This window comes from Staurois parvus, unplaced genomic scaffold (genome assembly GCF_062004578.1).
Source record: "Staurois parvus isolate SC_StPar_1 unplaced genomic scaffold, SC_StPar_1.0 ptg000414l, whole genome shotgun sequence".
Lineage (NCBI taxonomy): Eukaryota > Metazoa > Chordata > Amphibia > Anura > Ranidae > Staurois > Staurois parvus.
The window spans coordinates 1,117,184-1,140,679 of NW_028318210.1; the positions used below are offsets into that span (position 1 = coordinate 1,117,184).

The 23,496-nt window shown below is 40.5% G+C and overlaps 1 protein-coding gene across 1 annotated transcript in view; it reads right to left on the reverse strand.

The window, feature by feature from the left end:
* LOC149454918 (deubiquitinase DESI2-like) overlaps positions 1–23,496 on the reverse strand; it is a 139,536-nt gene that overhangs the window by 44,627 nt on the left and 71,413 nt on the right. Inside the window, exon 2 of the mRNA XM_089686836.1 lies at positions 32–104. Within this exon, the coding sequence (XP_089542962.1) occupies positions 32–104 (73 nt within the window). The remainder of the gene's footprint in view (positions 1–31; positions 105–23,496) is intronic.

Consider the following 23,496-nt stretch of genomic DNA (forward strand, 5'->3'; position numbering starts at 1 on the left):
TTTTAGCTGAAAACACATGATAGAAACTTACCTCTGCCATAGATTTCTATTCCTGAATGAAATACTCCTATGCCCAAGGTTGACGTATATTCGTTTATCCAATACTGAAAGAGAAAAATGGATTGTCATTGGATGAGGTAAAGGGCAGTATTTCCATTTTGAAATGAGAACATCGCATTTTATGGACACTTTATTTGATTACATAATAATTAGTGCAGTCATTTTATTTAAAGTGTTATCAAACCCACAGCAGTAAAATCAGTCTGTATATGCAGTAAAGCATGCTCGTTATACTCACTGTGGAACTTAAGGGGTTAATCCTCTGCATTGTGTGGAAAGGCTGTTTGATCCTGACTTCTCTGCCCCGCCTCTTGTTAAAATGACCACCTGATACAAACTGAACTCTTGGTCACATGTACATGCTCAGTTTGGTGTGTATTGCTAGAGAGGCTTTTTTTTTCTTGGGATGGTGCATGTGATCAGCACAGGGCCAATCAGCACTGTCCAGACAGAGGGTCAGAGGTTTCACATCCTCCTAGAGCAGAAAGAAAAATCCTCCTACAAGCTTTAACCAGTGCTCTGCTGAAGTCACAAGACTGCTCTAACTGCTGATGAGAAAAGGTATTTAGCAGTTTATATTTACTAAAATAATTGCATGTCTATGTTCTGTGAACTGTAGGAGATCAGATATAGTGAATGCAGGGTCCTGGGTTCAGTAACACTTTAAATATTTACGGTGCTACCTTTCCCATTCAGTACAAAGTGACAGTGATTCTGTACAGATCTCTAACCCCCCCCCCCCCCAAAACCCACTGATACTTACCTTTCCAGGTCTCTCTTGACACTTCTTTCTTTGTCACAGCCTGTACCAGAATACCCAGTGTTAATTGAAGAATATTAGTGTGTCAGAGCACTGACAAGTCAATTCTTATTTTTAATTGCTAGCTTTCATGGAAAAAAAGCAGCTGGTGATGCTGGGATAAAGGTCTTTGTTTGGGAAGTTTGTGCTATAGGGTGTCAACTCTCTGCCACAATCTCCTCCCTGTAAGGCTCCATGTACACTGCAGCTGATAAACTGACATTTAGAAGCTTTTCTGCGTTTTTTTCAGCAGCCCCTGAACTCTCCCTAATGTTTTCCTATGTGTCCATGTACACTATGTTGTTTACAGTCATTTACAGGCAGTTGAGTTTACAGTCATGTTTTTGAACGCACCAAATTTGCGTTCAGGAGTAGATTTTATCAGCATTTCAAACGCTAAAAGCTTGTAAACGCATGTAACACAGCTAACTGTGTTTATAAGCGTTTGGAAAAATTTTTTAACTCTTCCATTTCCAGATGCTGTCCAGAGCCTTTATTCATCATCAAAAATGCATGCAAAGCATTTTCCCGGTACTCAAATGGACCTAGCACACCATACTTTGAGGTTTTGCATGAAAGAAAATATGTTAGACACTGCTGCAATAATTTCTGCACAGAAATGAGCTGGAACACATCCAAACACCACAAAAAAAAGACAGCTAATCTCAACAATTACTGCTCTCTCTGCTTCTGCTATTTCTCTCAAAATGTCTGAAATAGTAAATTTTTTACTGTTTTTCGGTGCATTCTGGGCATTTTGGAAGGTCTCCTGAGGTTATCTTTAAAAAACGCCTCTAAACGCAAACACTCATAAACGTGCATTAACGCGGTATGCAAACACGGCTAAACAGGCATTTTTTAACCTACATTTTCCAGCAGTCAGTTTCCATCATTCAGAAGTGTCCCGTGTACATGGAGCCTAAATCACCCTATTACATGCTCCCCCAAAGGAAACTACAATCAGCTGTGCTTTTGCACATTGCCCATGCTGTAACACTGTTATAACTATTTAAAAAGGCCAATTAAAAAAAAACCATTTGCAGCCAGTAACAATGAGGAAATATGCCCTGTTATCACTGTACTGTATGTGTACAAGTACAGGCTGTAACCAGTAGCATACTCTGGACGTGTTAGACACACCCATAAAGATGTCATCATTGTACGCAGGGTGCGTGTAACATGTCCAGTCCTTCTGCCCTGCTTCCAGGACCTACCCTGTCACAGTACTGACATTGTCCAGTAGACAAAGTTCTGACAGCTGGAGCAGTAAAAAAAAAGCTGTCACACAAAGTTTATCAACAACATTGCTCAAAAGAAAAAATGTTTCATTTTGTATCTCTTTATTCATCTACAGATCAAAGGGATAAACTTCAATGTGCAGATGTACAGTGGGGATCGAAAGTTTGGGCACCCCAGCTAAAAATTTGTATTAATGTGCATAAAGAAGCCAAGGAAAGATGGAAAAATCTCCAAAAGGCATCAAATTACAGATTAGACATTCCTATAATATGTCAACAAAAGTTAGATTTTATTTCCATCATTTACACTTTCAATATAACAGAAAACAAAAAGATGGCGTCTGCAAAAGTTTGGGCACCCTGCAGAGTTAATATCTTGTACTGCCCCCTTTGGCAAGTATCACAGCTTGTAAACGCTTTTTGTAGCCAGCCAAGAGTCTTTCAATTCTTGTTTGAGGTATCTTTGCCCATTCTTCCTTACAAAAGTCTTCCAGTTCTTTGAGATTTCTGGGCTGTCTGTCACGCACGGCTCTTTTAAGGTCTATCCATAGATTTTCAATTATGTTGAGGTCAGGAGATTGTGAAGGCCATGGCAAAACCTTCAGTTTACGCCTCTTGATGTAATCCCCCGTGGATTTCGAGGTGTGTTTAGGATCATTATCCATTTGTAGAAGCCATCCTCTCTTTAACTTCAGATTTTCACAGATGGCATCAAGTTACCATCCAAAATTTGCTGAAATTTTATTGAATCCATTTTTTCTTCTACTCGTGAGATGTTCCCTGTGCCACTGGCTGCAACACAACCCCAAAGCATGATTGATCCAACCCCATGCTTAACAGTTGGACAGAGGTTCTTTTCATTAAATTCTGTGCCCCTTCTTCTCCAAACGTACCTTTGCTCATTCCGGCCAAAAAGTTCAATTTTAACCTCATCGGTCCACAGAACTTGTTTCCAAAATGCATCAGGCTTGTCTATATGTTCATTTGCAAAGTTCAAACGATGATTTTTGTGGTGAGGACGTAGAAGAGGTTTTCTTCTGATGACTCTTCCATGAAGACCATATTTGTACAAGTATCTCTTTATAGTGGAATAGTGTACCACAACTCCAGTGTCTGCCAGATCTTTCTGGAGGGATCGTGCAGTCAAACGTGGGTTTTGAATTGTTTTTCTCACAATCCTGCGAGCTGTTCTGTCTGATATTTTTCTTGGTCTTCCAGATCTTGCTTTAACTTCCACTGTTCCTGATGACTGCCATTTCTTAATTACATTCCGAACAGAGGATATTGACATCTAAAAACGCTTTGCTATCTTCTTATAGCCTTCTCCAGCTTTGTGAGCGTCAACTATTTTCAGTTTCAGTTTTCTAGACAACTGCTTAGAAGAACCCATGGTGCTGATTGTTGGGGCAAGGTCAGATGAGTCTGGGCATTTAAAACCTTTGAGATTGAAATCACCTGGTCTTCCCAGACGATGATTGAGAACAATCCATGACACTGGCAGGTCTCAGCTTGGCAAAGGGGGCAGTGCATGCTATAAATTCTGCAGGGTGCCCAAACTTTTGCAGACGCCATTTTTTTGTTTTCTGTTATTTTGAAAGTGTAAATGATGGAAATAAAATCTAACTTTTGTTGACATATTATAAGAATGTCTAATCTGTAATTTGATGCCTTTTGGAGATTTTTCCATCTTTCCTTGTCTTCTTTATGTACATTAATACAAATTTTTAGCTGGGGTGCCCAAACTTTCGATCCCCACTGTAGTTAAAGCAACCTAACAAGTGAAAAAACAAAAAGGTTGTTTGTTTTTTTGTTTTGTTTTGTTTTTGTTCCTCTATACAACCCCTTATTAACCCTTAGTTTTATTAACTAACAATATTTTAACTTTTTCTGTTTATTAATATTTTAATACCTTTAACATATATTCACAAATTTCACATTTAACTTTCATTTGCAAATAACGTTGCAATGCTTTGCACTACAATCATAATTTTAGTGTCATTTTAAAACAGGATAAATTACACAATAAAATCTGCACTTTTTATGTGCAGTAACACTATTTTTAAACTAACACTGCTCAAAAATAGGAAAAGTGCATTTTGTTATGTTTTGTTACATTTAATTGTTTAAGGATTGAGGGGAAAACTTGTTGCAATAAAATATTCAGAAAAAGAAAGCCTTTTTGTCCTTAAAAAAAAAAATGTATTATGTTTTTATCTTAAAGTGCTACTAACCCCAGGACCATATATTCACTATATCTGGTCTCCCACAGTACACAGAACATGGAAATGAAATTATTTTACTAAAGATAAACTGCTAAATACCTTTTCTCATCAGCAGTAAGGGCAGTCTTGTTACTTCTATCAGTGTTCAGCAGAGCACTGGTTGCAGCTTGTAGGAGGAGTTTTCTTTCTGCTCTAGGAAGACGAAGGACCCTTGACCTCTGTCTGGACAGTGCTGATTGGCCCTGTGCTGATCACATGTACACTCTCAGGAAAAAAAAAAATGTCTCTAGCAATACACACCAAACTAATCACGTGCAGAATGACTCCACACGATATGTCTTATTAGGCAATAAAAGAGTGACACTGGAAGAAGGGGAGGATCAGAAAAGTCAGGATCAAACAGCCTTTTTACACAATACAGAAGATTAACCCCTTAAGTTGCACAGCAAGTATATCAAGAATGCTTTACTTCACACACAGACTGATTTTACTGTTTTGGGTTTAGTAATACTTTAAGTAATGACAAAGTTATCTCCAAATAAACAGGTCCATAGCAGAAATGTAAATATTGCTCTGGTCCATAGGAGGTGAAGAGGTGTGAGAGGCGAAGTGGGTGAAGAGGCTGCAGGACATCAGAAGTATTGAGATACAAGAGGGGATGAAAAAAGGTAAACAAAAAACTTTCCCTCTCCACCCCAACTCTCTTAGAATTACACCCTGGAATTTATAATGTTTTGCACAGACAGATTTTGCAAAAGCGCCTTTCTTGTGCTTTAAAAGTGCTGCAGAACACACCAAATTCTTGAAAAGGGAAAAAAATAAAGCCCATACGTCAGGTTTTCCATCAGGGGTTTTTCACCACCAGTCAACCGAAAAATGCTGAGCCACCTGGCTGCCCTTTTCAGCACCATTGCTGCTCTTCTTACTGACCCTCTGGACTGTATCCCCAGCTCTCCTTGTTCTCTGGGATCCCTTGGCTCACTCAGCCCTCAGTGGCAGCATCCAGCTGAATGAGCCCACTCCTGACCTCTCAATATGGGGTCTCCTGACACCCTGGGCTCTCACTCCCCTTAGACCTACAGACTCTCTTTGTCCCTGGGACTCACGTAGTCCCCTCAGCTCTCGCAGTCTCCTGGACTCGCTCAGCTGTCCCAATTTTTCCAGACCTGCAGGTGATGAATCTCTCCAACATGGAGTGCAGTCTCTTGAGGGCATCACAACTCTTAATGTGAGCACAGCTGTCTCCCGGCTGGAGCACACAGCTCTCTCATGACAGGGCTTTGAGCTATGGCCAGGCGTCACCTATAAAGAGTGTGTACACCTGGACACACGCACAACCTGTAGGCCTTCAGGATGACCTGGATACAGGGTTCAAAGCTTCATTCCACCCAAGACACTTTGAAGCCTTCAAGATCCAGACCCCGATCCAGAATTAAAAAACCCAGGGAACACTGACAAACCAGTCTTCTCCACTCAGACACAATACTCTGGACCCTCTCACTCCACATTAGTACAAATCCTGTGTGTATTTTCCTATCTTCACACCGTGACAGAGCCTAGTACTGTCACACTGAATAATTACTTTGAGAGAGACTTGGCATTTTTTAACTAAGGGAGCTTAGAAGAGGTATTCCAGGTATATCCTCATCTGTAACAAACCTCATACATACGTGTATAGCTACACACTAGGCAATAGCCCTTCACTGGAACACTACTGTAGTTCCCTTTCCACTATTTATTGCTAGGATTGCTGAAATTATGGAGAAAAATGTATACACTGAACAACACAAAAATGTATTCGATCTAAAATGGGATCCTTGGTTTCTTTATAGCCTTTCAAATGGTAAATTAGATAACAAATCCTGATTCTGAAGCATTGTGACTTGTATTTTTTTCACTTAATTTGCACCTTATATTGTCATATTCCTCTTTCTTTTTATTCTGTATCCTTTTTTGTGCAGTTAATTTTGGTTCTTGAACTGAGAAGTAACAACTAAACATATATTTTTGATATCTTAATTAAATTGATATATATATATATATATATATATATATATATATATATATATTGTAACACTACAGAATTTTATGTATATCTGTTGATATATTTATGTATTACAACTGTTAAGTCTCATGTTATTATGTAAAACGTTTTTAGAATAAAAAGTTTGTCAACAAAAGAAGACTATTTCCCAGTGAAATAAATTAAATAATGAGGAACACAGCACCAGCCCCTGCCTGTGGGTGTTTTATCATGCCAGGGAAGTATTGTATTTGCAGGTGGCAAGGCAGGGTTCTGTTGACCAATGTGAAAGACATTCTCAAACTCTATATAGCCTTTCATATGTGATGTCAATGAAAGCAAACACAGCATGTTCTATTTCCCTTTTCCTGTTTGAGCTGAAGCCTAGCCATTGTTATGGCCAGATAAGTGATACACAAGGTTCTTTAAAACCCTATCTTTGTACTGCGACTGCAATACCAAGCATAGCTCACACTTTCTTAATAAAGAAATTCCATGACTATTATTCCTTAAAAGAAACCTGCACAGAGAGATATATGGGATGTGTCAACACTGGCCTCCTTCTGCAAATTGTCTGTCTGCCTCTGATATTAAATTTCTGAGTCACCAATCCAGAAAAAAGTATGCAATAAGTAATTTCCTGAAGTAGGAGCTCCTTATATGTATTTAGAACAGCAATAAGAAAGATACAACCTCCCTAGTAAAACTGTGCTCCAGGGATGTCAGTCTCAACAGCTAGGCTCCTGTGTACCTCAATAGCAAAAGGTTAATGGTGAGCAGAGGCGGACTGACCATTTGAGCACTCAGGCACTGCCCGAGGGCCTGGGGTCAGTAAGGGGCCCCATTCGATGCCCCTGGTACCTTTTTATAGGCTTTTTTGGGTGTGCTTTGAGTGTAGGCAAGGACACAGGGGCCCCATGATCCCCTATTGCCCGGGGGCCCCATGAGTTGTTAGTCCGCCCCTGATGGTGAGGCTGGCAACCACATACTGTATGATCCTAAATAGTCATTTACTGTTAAAAATCAGCGGTATCAAACATGCATGTGAGGAGGTGCAGTGTGGTTCAGCCAGTAAAAACACAGATTCTGGTTGCAGATAAACTTGGAACTTGTATTAAAGAGAACGCCAACATTACAGACACCCTGGTACTCAGATGTGGCAGAGGAGAGGTGCTGACAACATCTGTTTCAGAGCTAGAAGTGTGGCCTGGCTGGTGGGGTCCCAAGAGGGAAGCTAGGATCACCTCAACAGCACCAAACAGACCCACAGCCAGGACAGTAATGGCTGTATACCAGGGTGGCAGCTTAATAAAGACAACATTCAGCTGACCTGGCTGTGGGTCTGTTTGGTGCTATCAAGGTCATCCTAGAAGCCCTGGAGATTGGTGATCCATCAGTAACAGGTAGAGAATGTAGATGATTTGACTTCTTTATATTTGTACTATGTGCAGTAATGGCCAAAAATATTGGTACCCTTGCAATTCTGTCAGATAATGCACCGCCTTGCCCAGAAAATTGTTGTAATTACAAATGTTTAGGCATTCACGTTTATTTCTTTTGTTTGTATAGGTATGACACAAAAAAGTGAAGAAACAAAAAGCCAAATCTGACACATTCCATGCAAAACTCTAAAAATGGACTGGACGAAATTATTGGCACCTTCTCAAAATTGTAAGAAATAATTGCTGTCATGAACCTGTGTTAGTGAGCCCTTGTAGACCGCCAACTCGGGGTTCCCCAGGGCACGAAGTCTAAGCCCCAGCCTGCTTCTTCACCAGAGCCCCTGATGGTGGGGATGGACTTGCAGCAAGCTGGAACCAGGTTGCGGCCCCCCTGGGTACGCCCAGCTGAGGATGAGGAGACCGTTCGCGGGAGCAGAGTACAGTGGGAGGAAACAACAGAAATCCAATAGACTAGTCGAGGTCAGGACAGGCGGAAAACAAGCACAGTCAGAGAATGAAGCCGGTGTCGGTACACAAGTAGTCAATGCAGGATACAAGCAATAGCAACACACAGGAGCTCAGACAACTAGGAAGTTGCTCAGGCAAAGTGGCCTAGACTGAGCATATCTTATATAGGCAGGAAAACAAGGAGGCGGGCCAGGAAGTGATGGAAGGGAAGGAAATAAAACCCAGAGAACAGCAGACGACGCCCATAGGTGAGCACAGACAAACACACATGAAAGAGATCAGGAACAGCACTGCAGCAAGGAGGTAAGAATGCACAAACAAGAAACTGCAGGCTAACTTGTGACAATTGCATTCCAAGTTTGTGATGCTCCTGTAATTTGTAATTAAACTCACCTGTATCAATTAACAAATCTTAATGTTCCTGTGTCCACTGTGCGCATCGTTGTAGCTAATCTTACGGCACTGTAGCTAATCTCCCTGGACGTGGACAAAAGAGAAAAACTTGATCAAAGATAGCAATGAAGGATTGTTTGAATGGTGGATAAAGAACCTCGATCAACTTCCAGACAAATTCAAGCTGACTTCAGGCACAGGGTACAACTGTCAGTTCTCACTACACATCACAATCTGAATGAAGAGGGATGCTATGGTAGGAGACCCAGTAGGACCCCACTGCTGACACAGAAACATAAAGAAGCCAGACTGGAGTTTGGCAAAACTCACCTGAGGAAGCCAAAATCCTTTCGGAAGATTGTGCTCTGGACAGACAAAACAAAATGACAGCTTTTTGGTAAAGCCCATCATTCTACTGTTTTCAGAAAAAGAAATGAAGCCTTTAAAGAAAAGAATACAGTCCCTAGAGTCAAACATAGTGGAGGTTTACTGATGTTTTGTTGCTTCAGGCACTGGATGTCGTGACCGTGTGCATAGCATTATAAAATCTGATGACTACAAAAGAATTCTGAGGTTCAATGTAGGACCCAGTGGCAGAAAGTTGGGTTTCCGTCAGAGGTCATGGGTCTTACAGCAGGACAATGACTCAAAGCACATGTCAAAAAGCACCCAGAAATGGTTTAAGACAAAGTGCTGGGCAGCACTGAACTGGCCAGCAATGAGTGCAGATCTCAATCCAAAAGAGCACCTGTGGAAAGATCTCAAAACAGCAGTTCGGAAAAGGAATCCTTCCATTCTGAGAGACCTGGAGCAATTGGCAAAAGAGTGGTCCAAAGTTCTAGTAGAGAGGTGTAAGAAACTCATTAATGGTTACAGGAAGCAGTTGATTTCAGTTATTTTTTTCCAAGGGGTGTGCTATCAAATATTAAACTGAGGGTGCTAATTCTTTTGTCCAGTCCATTTTTGAAGTTTTGCATGGAATGTTTTAGATTTGGCTTTTTGTTTCTCCACCTTTTTTTGTATTGTACCAATACAACAAATTAAATAATAATGAAAATGCCTAAACATTTGTAATTGCAACAATTTTCTGGGTGAAGTGGTGCATTATCTGACAGAAATGCAGGGGTGCCAATATTTTTGGCCATGACTGTATATTTGGCCAATATGCCGTATCGACTTTTGTCTTTTTGGTAGGTTATCACTTTTCTTTTCGTTTTTTTAAGGAATTTTGCCATTCTCCCTTGCACTCTATCTGATCCCCCTCTCTCTTTAGGACATGCATTCATCTAGTTGTTTTTAGATTGCATCTATGGGTATGTACAATTGGCCATTCTACGAATATGATTGGCTATCTGTCCATATAAGTAATGATGTTATTTGGTATTGGTACTTATGTTCATTTGTATTTCAGAATACACTGCTTTTATCCTGATGAAGATTACTTATGAGTTGAAACGCGTTGAGGTCTCAATTTACCATCTGAAGATCCTTGATAGATGGACCTTATGTAATGCAGGTAACCATTGATGTATAGGGTTATTTATTGCTTTATGTATGATAACTCCTTTTAAACATTGTTAATATAGTCATACTTTTTACTAAAAAAAGTCTATGATTATCGGCACCTTCAAAGTCCCACCCTTCTTTTTCTGTTTTTCGAGTAATATGGTCTTCAGCGTTACCAGTAATCTGTTTTTGTGTATACTTGTTCTGGGTAAGCAAAACAAATACTGAAGCCATTGAATAAGAATGACAGCCAGGCAGCCTCCATATTTTTTTCAATAAATGTTTTCTGTATTAATAATAACATTTTTTTTATAAATATATATATATATATTCTTTTCTATTCTTTTCTATTACAGTCAGCCAGTGTTCATAAATTCCAGATCTAGACTGTCAGGTCACATCTATTTATCAGAACAGTTCAAAATCTGGCTTTGTACACAGCCTTCTGTTACTAATGTACATCTCCATTTGTCTTTTCATGATGTGACCTTATAAACAATGAGAGAACTAAGATATATTACAGAGAGCAGCTCCTGAAGGGATGAAAAAAGAGAATTCAGCCTAAAATAAATATCCCCAAACTGCAATAGAAGGTGTAAAGTCATTTATCAAAGTTTCTCAAGTGCAAACAGTAGCTGTGAATCTATACATGTGGGTGAGAATGAGCTCTTAATGGTTTCCATGGCAATATATTTTCTTATCACATGATCCACTGCTATTGGACCGCTTTACATGCTTCTGATTTATTTCAGGATATGGACTGTGTTATTATTGGCATCCCTCCTATCCTCGCTGTTCACAGTTGTCTCTTTTTGGTATCTCTGTTTTTCTTACTTACTGAGTCTTTATGTAAAAGCTACACACAAAGGTTTATTTAAAGGGTCAGATCACCCAAAACTGGCAAATTTATAACTGAATAATGTAATTTATTGCATCTTATATGTCCTTGCCAGAGTCCCTGCTAGAAGTCTTGAGTCCCTTCTTGTGTACTAAACTAAAATTTCAAACAATGCTTTCAGCTTTCCCAGTTATTTTTTTTACTGCTTCCCCTCCACCCTATAGCAGAAATAATGCTACATGGTGGCATGGCTGTGCAAAATCACGTATATATACATGATTTGCATTTCCGGGTATTCCCCGCCAGCACCTGTGGATCACAGAGTATCACTGACAGGGGAGAGACCTGTGTAAACACAGGTCTCACACAGGTCTCTCTCCTGCCAGCATTTAGCAGAATACATTTTGGCCTAAATTTATGAAGAAATTAGATTTTTAAAAAAATTTTACTGGATATGTTCTATAGCAAAAAGTTAAAAATATTGGGGTTTTTTTCAAAATTGTCTTTTTTTGTTTAGAGCGCAAAAAAGTTAAAATGCACAGGTGATCAAATACCACCAAAAGAAAGCTTAATTTGTGGGGAAAAAAAGACAAATTTAATTTATGTACAGCGTTGCATGACTGCGCAAAAGTTGGTTAAAATAACGCAGTGCCGTAAAAAAAAAATGGCCTGGTCAGGAAGGGGGGGGGGGGGTAAATCCTGTGGAGGGCAAGCAGTTAACCTGCAAAACAACTCCAATCTAGGTAAGAGAGATGAGGAGGGAAAGGGTGTTTGTAGCCCATATAGGGAGAGCAGCCTAGGGTGACAATGCTGCTACCCCTTGAAGATACCGTACAGCAAGCATGAATTGTCACCCTAGGACAGGAAATGTGTTGCTGGCAAAATAATCAGGTGGAAATAAAGGAAAAAAAACCCTGAAAAACACAAATGCAGCCACCACATCTAAGGCCTGATTAGTTGTAGTGTATAACATTTCTAAATAGGCCCTAAACAAGGATAACACGCCGTACAGCATTCAGCTTTGTCCAGCTGCAGCCTGCCATAGACGTGAACAGGCTGCAAGCAGCAGTACTGAACACTGCACCTGTGCAAGCTAGGCACACTACAGCGCCAGGAGGGATGCACAGCACTTAGGAGCCCCTGTGTGTAAGGAGCCTTAAAGGCTGTATTAGGTCTTCCTGATACCACAGCATAACTACTTCTCAACTGTACAAACCAACAAAAAAGAGAAAGGGGAAAGAGTTAAGTTTACACAAGCTATAAAGCGCCCCCACACAGTTCACTTGCTGAATTTATCTACAAATGAGATATCAGGTGCAGTTAGCTAAATTGCCACTAGATTGCTCTATTCCCAATATAATCTGGGTTAGGGAAAGTGGTAATTCAGTGTTGGGACCCTTTTTTTAAAAAAAAAACTTCCTCTAGTAATGTAATGGGTGGAGTTAGTACCCATATAAATGCCAGGATGAGAGGGGCCTTGTGAGTTGGGCCATGGGAACCAAACATCGAAGAGCCATCAGGATGTAACCAACTGCTATTGCTGTCCAAGAGCTGAAACCCTGCAACAAGACCAGCTGTGGTCACCCTGACTCTTTTATTGAGGGCCATGAGTACGGTGCAAAAGGCTAGACTAGAGTGAGTGACTACTAGTAAACCTGGGAAGGAGTGTGACATCTGGGAGTGTTCCTGGCTGGGCCAACCTATAGAATGGGACATGGGAAGAGACTGGTATACTAATGAGGGCACCTTGATTATTCTCAGTAATGGAAGCTAAATACTGTGGACTTAGAATACATTGGCGGAGTGTCCCAAGTCTGTGCTTCTCCCAAGGAGAGAATAGGTGCAAAGGGAAATGGTTTACAGACTGTGTGCTGGCATTCTACGCCTCAGCCTGGGAACCCAGAACGAAGACCAGGTGAAGATGGAAGCCTCTGTAGCAGTGACAGTGTGCCGCTGGAGGACTTAGTTTTAAGGTAAGTCCTTCATAATGTGCTAGTATGGGATGCATACTAGTAAATTATGCCTTTGCCTTGCAGGGGAAAACTTGTTTTTTTTTCTAGAGTCTATTACTGCTTTATGGCCTTTGAGGAATGTCGTGAGTGGGCTTACAGCCAGGAATTTGGCAAATTATGGTGAAGGGTCACAACTACCAGCAGGTTGGTAGATGCCCTATCCAAGAAGATGTGGTACTTGGGCTTGTACCGTATGGCACCAACACACAGCTAATCATAGTCCTCCTTACAGTTATGGTGTAGTTGGCAGGATAGGACACACCCCTTGTTCCGTGTAGCAGGATGGTGATTGGACCAAAGTTGGAAGTTGAAGATCAAGAAAAGAGAGTGGGTGGTGGACTGCAGCAGATGCTTCCAAGTCTGGGAAATGTAGACAGCAGATCTGGCAATATGCAGTCTTATTGGTATGCTGCAGCATGGATGGCTCAGCCACGCTTCACTGCACCTACAATCAAAAATGTTACCTTAGACACCAGCCTGCAAGTGATGCCCAGAGGGGATTGATGGTGTATCGCACCAGGATGACTGAGAACGTCTGTACACTTGTATATTTTAAATTGGTCACTGCTTCGTCCATGCAGAGTAAAGCAGTAGATTTACTTATAGTGTTACCAAACCCACAACAGTAAAATCAGTCTGTATATGCAGTAAAGCATGCTTGTTATACTCACTGTGGAACCTTAGGGGTTAATCCTATGCATTTTGTAAAAAGGCTGTTTGATCCTGTCTTCTTTGATCCTCCCCTACTTCTACTGTCCCCGATCCATCTGCTGAAAGTATAAAGCTCTAGGAATCACTCTGCACATGCTCAGTTTAGTTTGTATTGCTAGGGATTTTTTTCTTTGGAAGAGTACATATGATCAGCACAGGGCCAATCAGCACTGTCCAGACAGAGGGTCAGGGGTTATGCAGCCTCACAGGACAGTCCGAGGAGAATGAAAACTCCTCCTACAAGCTTTAACCAGTTGGACACTGATAGAGGTCACATGACTGCTATATACTGCTGATGAGAAAAGGTATTTAGCAGTTTATATTTACTAAAATAATTGTATTTCCATGTTCTGTGTACTGTGGGAGACCAGATATAGTGAATGCAGGGTCCGGGGTTTAGCAACACTTTAATGCAGACCTCTCCAGCAGTTTTATACTTGTTTACTCTACTGCTGCTCTCTTTGCTGCTGAGAGTGTAAGGAAAGTCCTGTGTATGGCTGCATTCACACTGATCAGTTTATCTTCCATTTTTGTGTTAAAAAAGGGGAACAAAAACGCATGACCAATAAATCCTATGGAAGTGTTCACATTGGCCAGTTGCAGGTTCATTGCATTTTTCAAAGTCCTGCTTTCTGCATTTTTGCTGCATATTTTGTATGGTAAAAAAGCACCAAAAATGCACCTCCCCATTGAAATGAATGGATGACAAATAAAAAATACATAAAAAACGCATTTGCGGTTGCATTTTTGGTGCGTTTTTTGAGTCCTTTCACAGGTGAAAAGAACACTGCAAACACGGCAAAACGCAGGAAAAAACATATGCATTTTTAATGTACATTTGCAGCTGAGCAGTGAGAAAGTAACCTAAGATACAAGTAGCTGGAGTCATAACCTACCAACAGTTATGGGTTTCCATTGACCCCTGTGGTAGGCTCAGGAGTGCAAAAAAGAGATTTTTATTTGGTGCAGTTAAATACTTGCAGATCATGACCCTCCCCAGCCTGTGACTGGACAGTAAAAGTGGAGGCAGCAGACTGGTGAGCCCATTTCTCTGTTACCCTGTACTCTCCTCCTTGCAGCATGTTCCTTGTTAGCACTTACAGTAATGGCCACAAATGTTGGCACCCCTGCATTTCTTTCAGATAATGCACCACTTCACCGAGAAGTTTGTTGCAATTTCAAATGTTTAGGCATTCTCATGCTTATTTATTTTGTTTGTATTGGTATGACACGAAAAGTAGAGAAACAAAAAAACAAATCTGACAAATTCCATGCAAAACCCCAAAAATGGACAGGACAAAATTATTGGCTCCCGCAGTATATCATATTTGGTAGCACACCCCTTGAAAAAAATAACTGAAATCAATGGCTTCCTGTAACCATCAATGAGTTTCTTACACCTCTCTACTGGAATTTTGGACCACTCTTCTTTCGCCAACTGCTCCAGGTCTCTCAGATTAGAATGGCTCCTTTTCCCAGCTGTTGTTTTGAGATCTCTCCACAGGTGCTCTATGGGACTAAGATCTGAACTCATTGCTGTGCTTTGGGTCATTGTTCAGCTGTAAGACCCATGACCTCTGACAGAGACCCAACTTTCTGACACTGGGCCCTACATTGCACCCCAGAATTATTTGGTGGTCTTCAGATTTCATAATGCCATGCACACGGTCAAGACATCCAGTGCCTAAAGCAGCAAAGCATTCCAAAGCATCAGTGACCCTCCACCATGTTTGACTGTAGGGACTGTATTCTTTTCTTTAACCACTAGCCTACCGGGCACTTATACCCCCTTCCTGCCCAGGCCAATTTCCAGCTTTCAGCGCTGTCGCACTCTGAATGACAATTGCGCGGTCATGCAACACTGTACCCATATGACATTTTTATCATTTTTTTGTGATAGATAGAGCTTTCTTTTGGTGGTATTTAATCACCTCAAGGTTTTTCATTTTTTCTTAAACAAACCAAAAACCACTGAAAATTTTGAAAAAAAAAATGTTTTTTCTTAGTTTTTGTTATAAAATTTTGTAAATAAGTGATTTTTCTCCTTCACTGATGTGCGCTAATGAGGCTGCAGTGATGGGCACTGATAGGGTGCACAGATGGACACTGATAGGTGACACCGATGGGCTCTGATGAGGAGGCACTGGTAGGTGGCACTGATGGGCATTGACAGGCATCACTGATGGGCACTGAAAGGCAGCACTGATACATGGCACTGATATATGGCACTGTTAGGCGGCACTGATTGGCACTGTTAAGCGGCACTGACTGGCACTGTTAGGCTTCACTGACTGGCACTGATAGGCTGCACTGACTGGCACTGAGGCACACTGATAGGCAGCACTGACTGGCACTGATAGGCGGCACTGACTGGCACTGATAGGTTGCACTGACTGGCAGCACTGATAGGTGGCACTGATTGGCATTGATAGGTGGCACTGACTGGCACTGATGGATGACACTGAAAGGCAGCTCAGATGGGCACTGATATGTGGCATTGATGTGCACTGGTGTGCACTGATATGTGGCATTGATGTGGCACTGATAGGCACTGGCACGAGGCACTGATGAGCACTGACACAAGGCACTGATGGACTTTGACAGGTGGCACTGCTGGGGCTACACTGATCATCAGGGCACACTGATCATCAGTGCCCTGATGATCAGTGTACATGCCCCCTTCGCGGAAAGCTCATTACCGGCTCTCCTCTCCTCTCGAGCTGTCAGCGTGACACCTCGAGAGGAGAGAAATGCCGATAACCGGCATTTCCATGTTTACATGTGATCAGCTGTGATTGGACACAGCTGATCACATGACCAAGCCGACATCTTTGGCTCTTTCCATGATCGGTGATCCGCTGTGTCCGAGGGACACAGCGTAGCGCCGCGCTGCACGCTCCCTGAGCCGCGATTGTGCGGTGAGAATGGGAGGACATCATATGACGTCCTCTCAGAACAAGAGAACCACCTTGCACCCGTCATTGGACTATATGGCAGGCTGGAGGTGGTTAAAGGCCTCATTGCTTTTTCTGAAAACAGTAGAATGATGAACTTCACCAAAAAGCTGTGTTTGTTTTGTCTGTCCAGAGAACATTCTCCAAAAAGGATTTTGGCTTCCTCAGGTAAGTTTAGGAAAAATCCAATCTGGCTTCTTTATATCTCTGTGTTAGCAGTGGGGTCCTCCTGGCTCTCCCACCGTAGCGTGCCTTTCCACTCAGATGGTACGTATAGTGTGAGCTGACACAGTTGTACCCTGTGCCTGAAGGTCAGCTTGAATTTGTCTGGAAGTTGATCGAGGTTCTTTAGCCACCACTCGGACAATCCTTTGTTGCAACCTTTGCTTTTCCACAATTTTTGTTCTCAAATCCTCAGACAATTCTTTGCTGCTTTTTCTCTTCTCCATGCTCCACGTGGCACACAGAGACACAAACAAATGTTGAGTCAATTGTTCACCATTTTAACTGCTTGCCCGTGTGATTTCTATATTGTCAGCGCCTGTTAATTGTTACAGCTGAGTTTAATTACAAATTACAGGAGCATCACAAACTTGCCCTCCTGCGCTCCTAACTAAAAAAAAATAATAAATAAATAATTTATAAACCTCCTGACTGTGGGGAGCTGCTAACAACTAATCATATACCTTGTGACAAGTAAATATCTTAAATATAATGGTGCAGCGCTAACCTAAATGAACTCTAATCCATAAATGTGAAAATACGTAAACTAGATCCTTAAAGTGAAAACATAAGTGTTAAGCATATTAATTACCTAATGAATAAATCAAGTCCAAATGGGACTATATCAAGTGTACAAAGTGAACTGATCCACTGCGGGATCCAATGTGATAACAATACATGTTAAAAACAAACAAATACAAAGAAATTTAAATTGCAGTGTATGACGTGAACTGATCCACTCAGGGATCCAATGTGATGTCCAAAGGGTGAAAAACCCCAAAAAATAAAGGATATTTGAGAATATACACAGTCCAAATGGGACTGAATAAAAGTGAAGACTGTCCAAACGGGACTGAATAAAGAAGACAATACAAAAAAGTGTCAAAAAACCCCTTAATGTCACTCAAACTCAGCACTACATACAAAACATCACTATCCCATAAATAATTATCCACAAAGGATATATTAAAAATAAAAATGAATATAGATATAAAATATAAAAATAAATATACAATAAATAAATAACTTCAAAACTGTGCCAAATTACAAAGATACAAACACAAAAGTGAAAAAAACCCCCACAAAAGTGAAGAAAAAACGTGTAAAAAAAAAAAAAAATTATATATATATATATATATATATATATATATATATATATATATATACACACACACACGGGTGAAACTCAAAAAATTAGAATATCGTGCAAAAGTTAATTTATTTCAGTAATGCAACTTAAAAGGTGAAACTAATATATGAGATAGACTCATTACATGCAAAGCAAGATAGTTCAAGCCGTGATTTGTCATAATTGTGATGATTATGGCTTACAGCTCATGAAAACCCCAAATCCACAATCTCAGAAAATTAGAATATTACATGCAATCAATAAAACAAGGATTGTACATAGAACAAAATTGGACCTCTGAAAGGTATAAGCATTCATATGTACTCAGTACTTAGTTCGGGCCCCTTTTGCAGCAATTACTGCCTCAATGCAGCGTGGCATGGAAGTTATCAGCCTGTGGCACTGCTGAGGTGTTATGGAAAACCAGGATGCTTCAATAGCGGCCTTCATCTCTTCTGCATTGTTCGGTATCATGCCTCTCATCTTTCTCTTGGTAATGCCCCATAGATTCTCTATGGGGTTCAGGTCAGGCGAGTTTGCTGGCCAATCAAGCACAGTAATCCCACGGTCATTGAACCAGGTTTTGGTGCTTTTGGCAGTGTGGGCAGGTGCCAATTCCTGCTGGAAATTAAGTCAGCATCCCCATAAAGCTCCCCTGCGGAAGGAAGCATGAAGTGCTCCAAAATCTCCTGGTAGACGGCTATGTTGACCCTGTACTTAATGAAGCACAGTGGACCAACACCAGCAGATGACATGGCTCCCATAATCAACACAGACTGTGGAAACTTCACACTGGACTTCAAGCATCTTGCAGTGTGTGCCTCTCCATTCTTCCTCCATACTCTGGGTCCTTGGTTTCCAAATGAGATGCAAAAGTTGCTCTCATCAGAAAAGAGGACTTTGGACCACTGAGCAACAGACCAGGTCTTTTTTCCTTTAGTCCAGATAAGACGATTCTGACGTTGTTGCTCAGGAGCGGCTTGACAAGAGGAATACGACATTTGAAGACCATGTCCAGGATCCGTCTGTGTGTGGTGGCTCTTGATGCACTGACTCCAGCCTCAGTCCACTTCTTGTGAAAGTCCCCAACACTTTTGAATGGCCCTTTCCTGACAATTCTCTCCAGGCTATGGTCATCCCTGCTGCTTGTGCACCTTTTTCCTCCACACTTTTCCCTTCCACATAACTTTCTATTATTGTGCTTTGATACAGCACTTTGGGAACATCCAACTTCTTTTGCAATTACCTTTTGAGGCTTTCCCTCCTTATGGAGGGTGTCAATGATGGTTTTCTGCACAACTGTCAGGTCAGCAGTCTTTCCCATGATTGTGATTCCTACTGAACCAGACTGAAAGACCATTTAAAGGCTCAGGAATCCTTTGCAGGTGTTATGGCTTAATTACCTGATTAGAGTGGGACACTTTGAGCCTAGAATATTGCACCTTTTCACAATATTCAAATTTTCTGAGATTGTGGATTTGGGGTTTTCATGAGCTGTAAGCCATAATCATCACAATTATGACAAATCACGGCTTGAACTATCTTGCTTTGCATGTAATGAGTCTATCTCATATATTAGTTTCACCTTTTAAGCTGCATTACTGAAATAAATGAACTTTTGCACACTATTCTAATTTTTCGAGTTTCACCTGTATATATTAAATTACTTAATATAAAAAACATATATAAAGGTGTATAAACACCAATGACTTTGGCAAACGTGCGGGTGACAAAGTGGATGTGCGTGCCAACCAAAATGAAAGATATCCAACACGGCTGAAATGCCCCCTTACCTCCTTGCCACGACCCAAACGGGCCAAAACACCTGTAGGATCACCAAAAGGATCCACGACTTTAAGAAACTCATCTGCGGATGATATCCTCTCAAAGCGATGATATCCCCTTCAGTTATATGCGTTTAAGGTAGCAGGGTCCTCTCCAGGTAAGTATAGATGTGATACAGCCAACTCACATTAAAAGACATAAAAAAGATCTTCCACAGTGTAAAACCTCTTTAATCCATTACGACTCATATAAAATCCCAATTTCCCACTCACATTTCAACAGTTGTTTAAAGGTGTTTAAGACCACATGCTATGGGTGTACTTGCATGGGTTTTGGTGTAGCAAGATGGCGTCCGCTCCGGAAATACGCCACCACGTTCCTACGCATTACGTCCCGTTATCACGTGACTTCCTCAGGGTGATAACGGGACGTAACGCGTAGGAACATGGTGACGTATTTACGGCGCTGTAATTATAAAGAGGTTTTACACTATGGAAGATCTTTTTTATGTCTTTTAATGTGAGTTGGCTGTATCACATCTATACTTACCTGGAGAGCACCCTGCTACCTTAAACACATATAACTGAAGGGGATATCATCGCTTTGAGAGGATATCATCCGCAGAGGAGTTTCTTAACCTGGAGGATCCTTTTGGTGATCCTACAGGTGTTTTAATCCGTTTGAAGAAGGTGAGGGGGCATTTCAGCCGTGTTTGGATATCTTCCGTTTTGGTTGTCACGCACATCCACTTAGTCACCCGCACGTTTGCCAAAGTCATTGGATTACTTGGTGTTTATGCACCTTTTGAACTTTTCATATATGTGTTTTTTATATTAAGTAATTATATATTATTTTTTTTTTTACACTTTTGTCTTCACTTTTGTGTTTTTTTCACTTTTGTGTTTGTATCTTTGTAATTTGGCACAATTTTGAAGTTATTATTTATTTTTTTCATTTATTTATTTTATATTTGTTTTCATATTTTTATATCTATATTCATTTTTATTTTTAGTATATCCTTTGGGGATAATTATTTATCACTTTCCCAATTTATGGGATAGTGATGTTTTGTATGTGGTGCTGACTTTGGGTTTCATTAAGGGTTTTTTTTACACTCTTTTTTTTTATTGTCTTCTCCTTTATTCAGTCCCATTTGGACAGTCTTCACTATTATTCAGTCCCATTTGAACAGTCTTCACTATTATTCGGTCCCATTTGGACTGTGTATATTCTCAAATATCCTTTATTTTTTTGTTTTTTCACCTTTGGACATCACATTGGATCCCTGAGTGGATCAGTTCACGTCATACACTGCAATTCAAATTTCTTTGTATTTGTTTTTAATATGTATTGTTATCACATTGGATCCCGCAGTGGATCAGTTCACTTTGTACACTTGATATAGTCCCATTTGACTTGATTTATTTATCAGGTAATAAATATGCTGAACACTTATGTTTTCACTTTAAGGATGTAGTTCATGTATTTTCACATTTATTGATTATAGTTAATTTAGGTTAGCGCTGCACCATTAAATATTTAAGTCCATTTTGGTGGTTTTGCGTGGATTGTGTCAGATTTGGCTTTGTGTTTCTCCACTTTTTTTGTGTCATACCAATACAAACAAAGAAATACACATGGGAATGCCTAAACATTTGTAATTAAAACTATTTTATGGACGACGTGGTGCATTATCTGACAGAAATGGTGGGGTGCCAAAATTTTGGACCATGACTGTAAGTACTGTCGCACACAGGGGCGGACTGACAACTCATGGGGCCCCCGGGAAATAGGGGATCATGGAGCCCCTGTGTCCTTGCCCAAACTCAAAAAAGCCTATGAAAAGATACCAGGGGCATCTCATGGGGCCCCCTACTGACCCCGGGCCCTCGGGCAGTGCCCAAGTTTCCAAATGGTCAGTCCGCCCCTGGTCGCACAGTTGACTGACTCCTATTATTATTATTATACAGTATTTATATAGCGCCAAAGGGTTTGCTTAGCGCTGTACAAAGGCAGGGGGACAAGACATGACTCCTAGGGCTCCTTCTCCAAGTCAGAGCTCTGCTGTATAGGGAGTGCAAGATGCTGATACCAGGTAAGATTCTAGTACTGCTGTTTGCCTTTATAAAGATGTAATTATATATTAATGAATACAGAGCGGCATAAATTTGTGGAGTTTTTTTTATATCTGCCTGGGGTTTGGCTTGAAAATATGAAAGGGTTGATTATTACTAAGTGATGGGAAAGGTACGAGGTAGAAGAGACCTATTGTAATCAATGAGATTTCCTAGCTTCAATACTTTTTTTTTTAACCGGGACCAAGCACTTCTCTTTAGAAAATCAGTGTGAAGTCATAATTTCAGAATTGTACACTTGTCCCAGGTCAATGGCTCAGAAAGCGACAAAGCAGTCAGCATGACAGCCAGGCAAGTAGCATTTTCAAAAGAAGAAGTCAGTAAAATCCACCTTCTCCTGTGAATCCTTATGTAAATTAGAGATAAAATGAGCTGCGAATAAAAACAGAGAGCTTGTGCTGATACCTCCTGACCCCTCATCTCTGCTTGCCCCAAGTCAGCGTAGATCTTCAGTGCTGCCTAGCTATCTTTTATATTATGTCAGGCAGTATTGATTGTACAGTATGTGCTACTGCCATTGCATTAAATCGTTTGCAGCAGAAAATGTCAGAGGTCTCTCCAACGCACAGATCGGCCTCTTCTGAAAAGGTCAATACAGTTAACATTACTGTTATCCATTTGCTGAAAAAGAAACTCCTTCATGTGTGTCTGGTCTTAGTCAGCACTCTCCATGGATTCTAAATGGCAGAGCAGGCCGTGTTTACAGCTATATTCTCCTGGCTCTAGAAGGTGTTTTCATTTAGCCTGTCTTTTCCATTGTTATTATGAAATGACATGCAGGTTGTTTTATTAGTTCACTGCAGAACACATCCAGGCAAGTTTAAAATGATTTTTCAGGTGAACATTTAAAAATCATCGCTTGATTTAAAAAAATGGTCTTTAAGTACTGTACAGTATTTGTTTTTATGTACAAAACGTATTTATATGTATTTACATCAGGGCATCTATGTTTGCTCATTACATGGGCAGGTACTGCTTCCTGCTTTGCAGTTGTGCTCTACTGCTCCTTTTTCTCAATGGAATTTCAATGGAGTTTGCTGACTCATTGGAAACAATTTAGTCCCTGAATTCAATTCTATCTCAATGGTGCTTAACCACTTGACCTCCAGAGGATTTACCCCCCTTAATGACCAGGCTTCTTTTTGCTACTCGGCGCTGCACTAATTCAACTGATAATTGCGCGGTCATGCAATGCTGCACCCAAATGAAATTTAGGTCCTTTTTTTCACACAAATAGAGCTTTCTTTCGGTGGTATTTGATCACCTGTGCGCTTTTTATTTTTCACGCTATAAACAAAAAAAGGCCAAAAATTTTGAAGAAAAACAATATTTTTTAATTTCAGCTATAAAAAATATATAGTAAACTCAAAGTTAGTTATAAATTTAGGCCAAAATGTATTCTGCTCCATGTTTTTGGTAAAAAAAATCCCAATAAGTGTATATTGATTGCTTTGTGTGAAAGTTATAGCGTCTACAAACTATGGTATAGATACTGCAATTTACGCCATTTTTTTGCTATACAGCGCTGGGCTAGTTTAACGGACAATTGCGCGGTCATG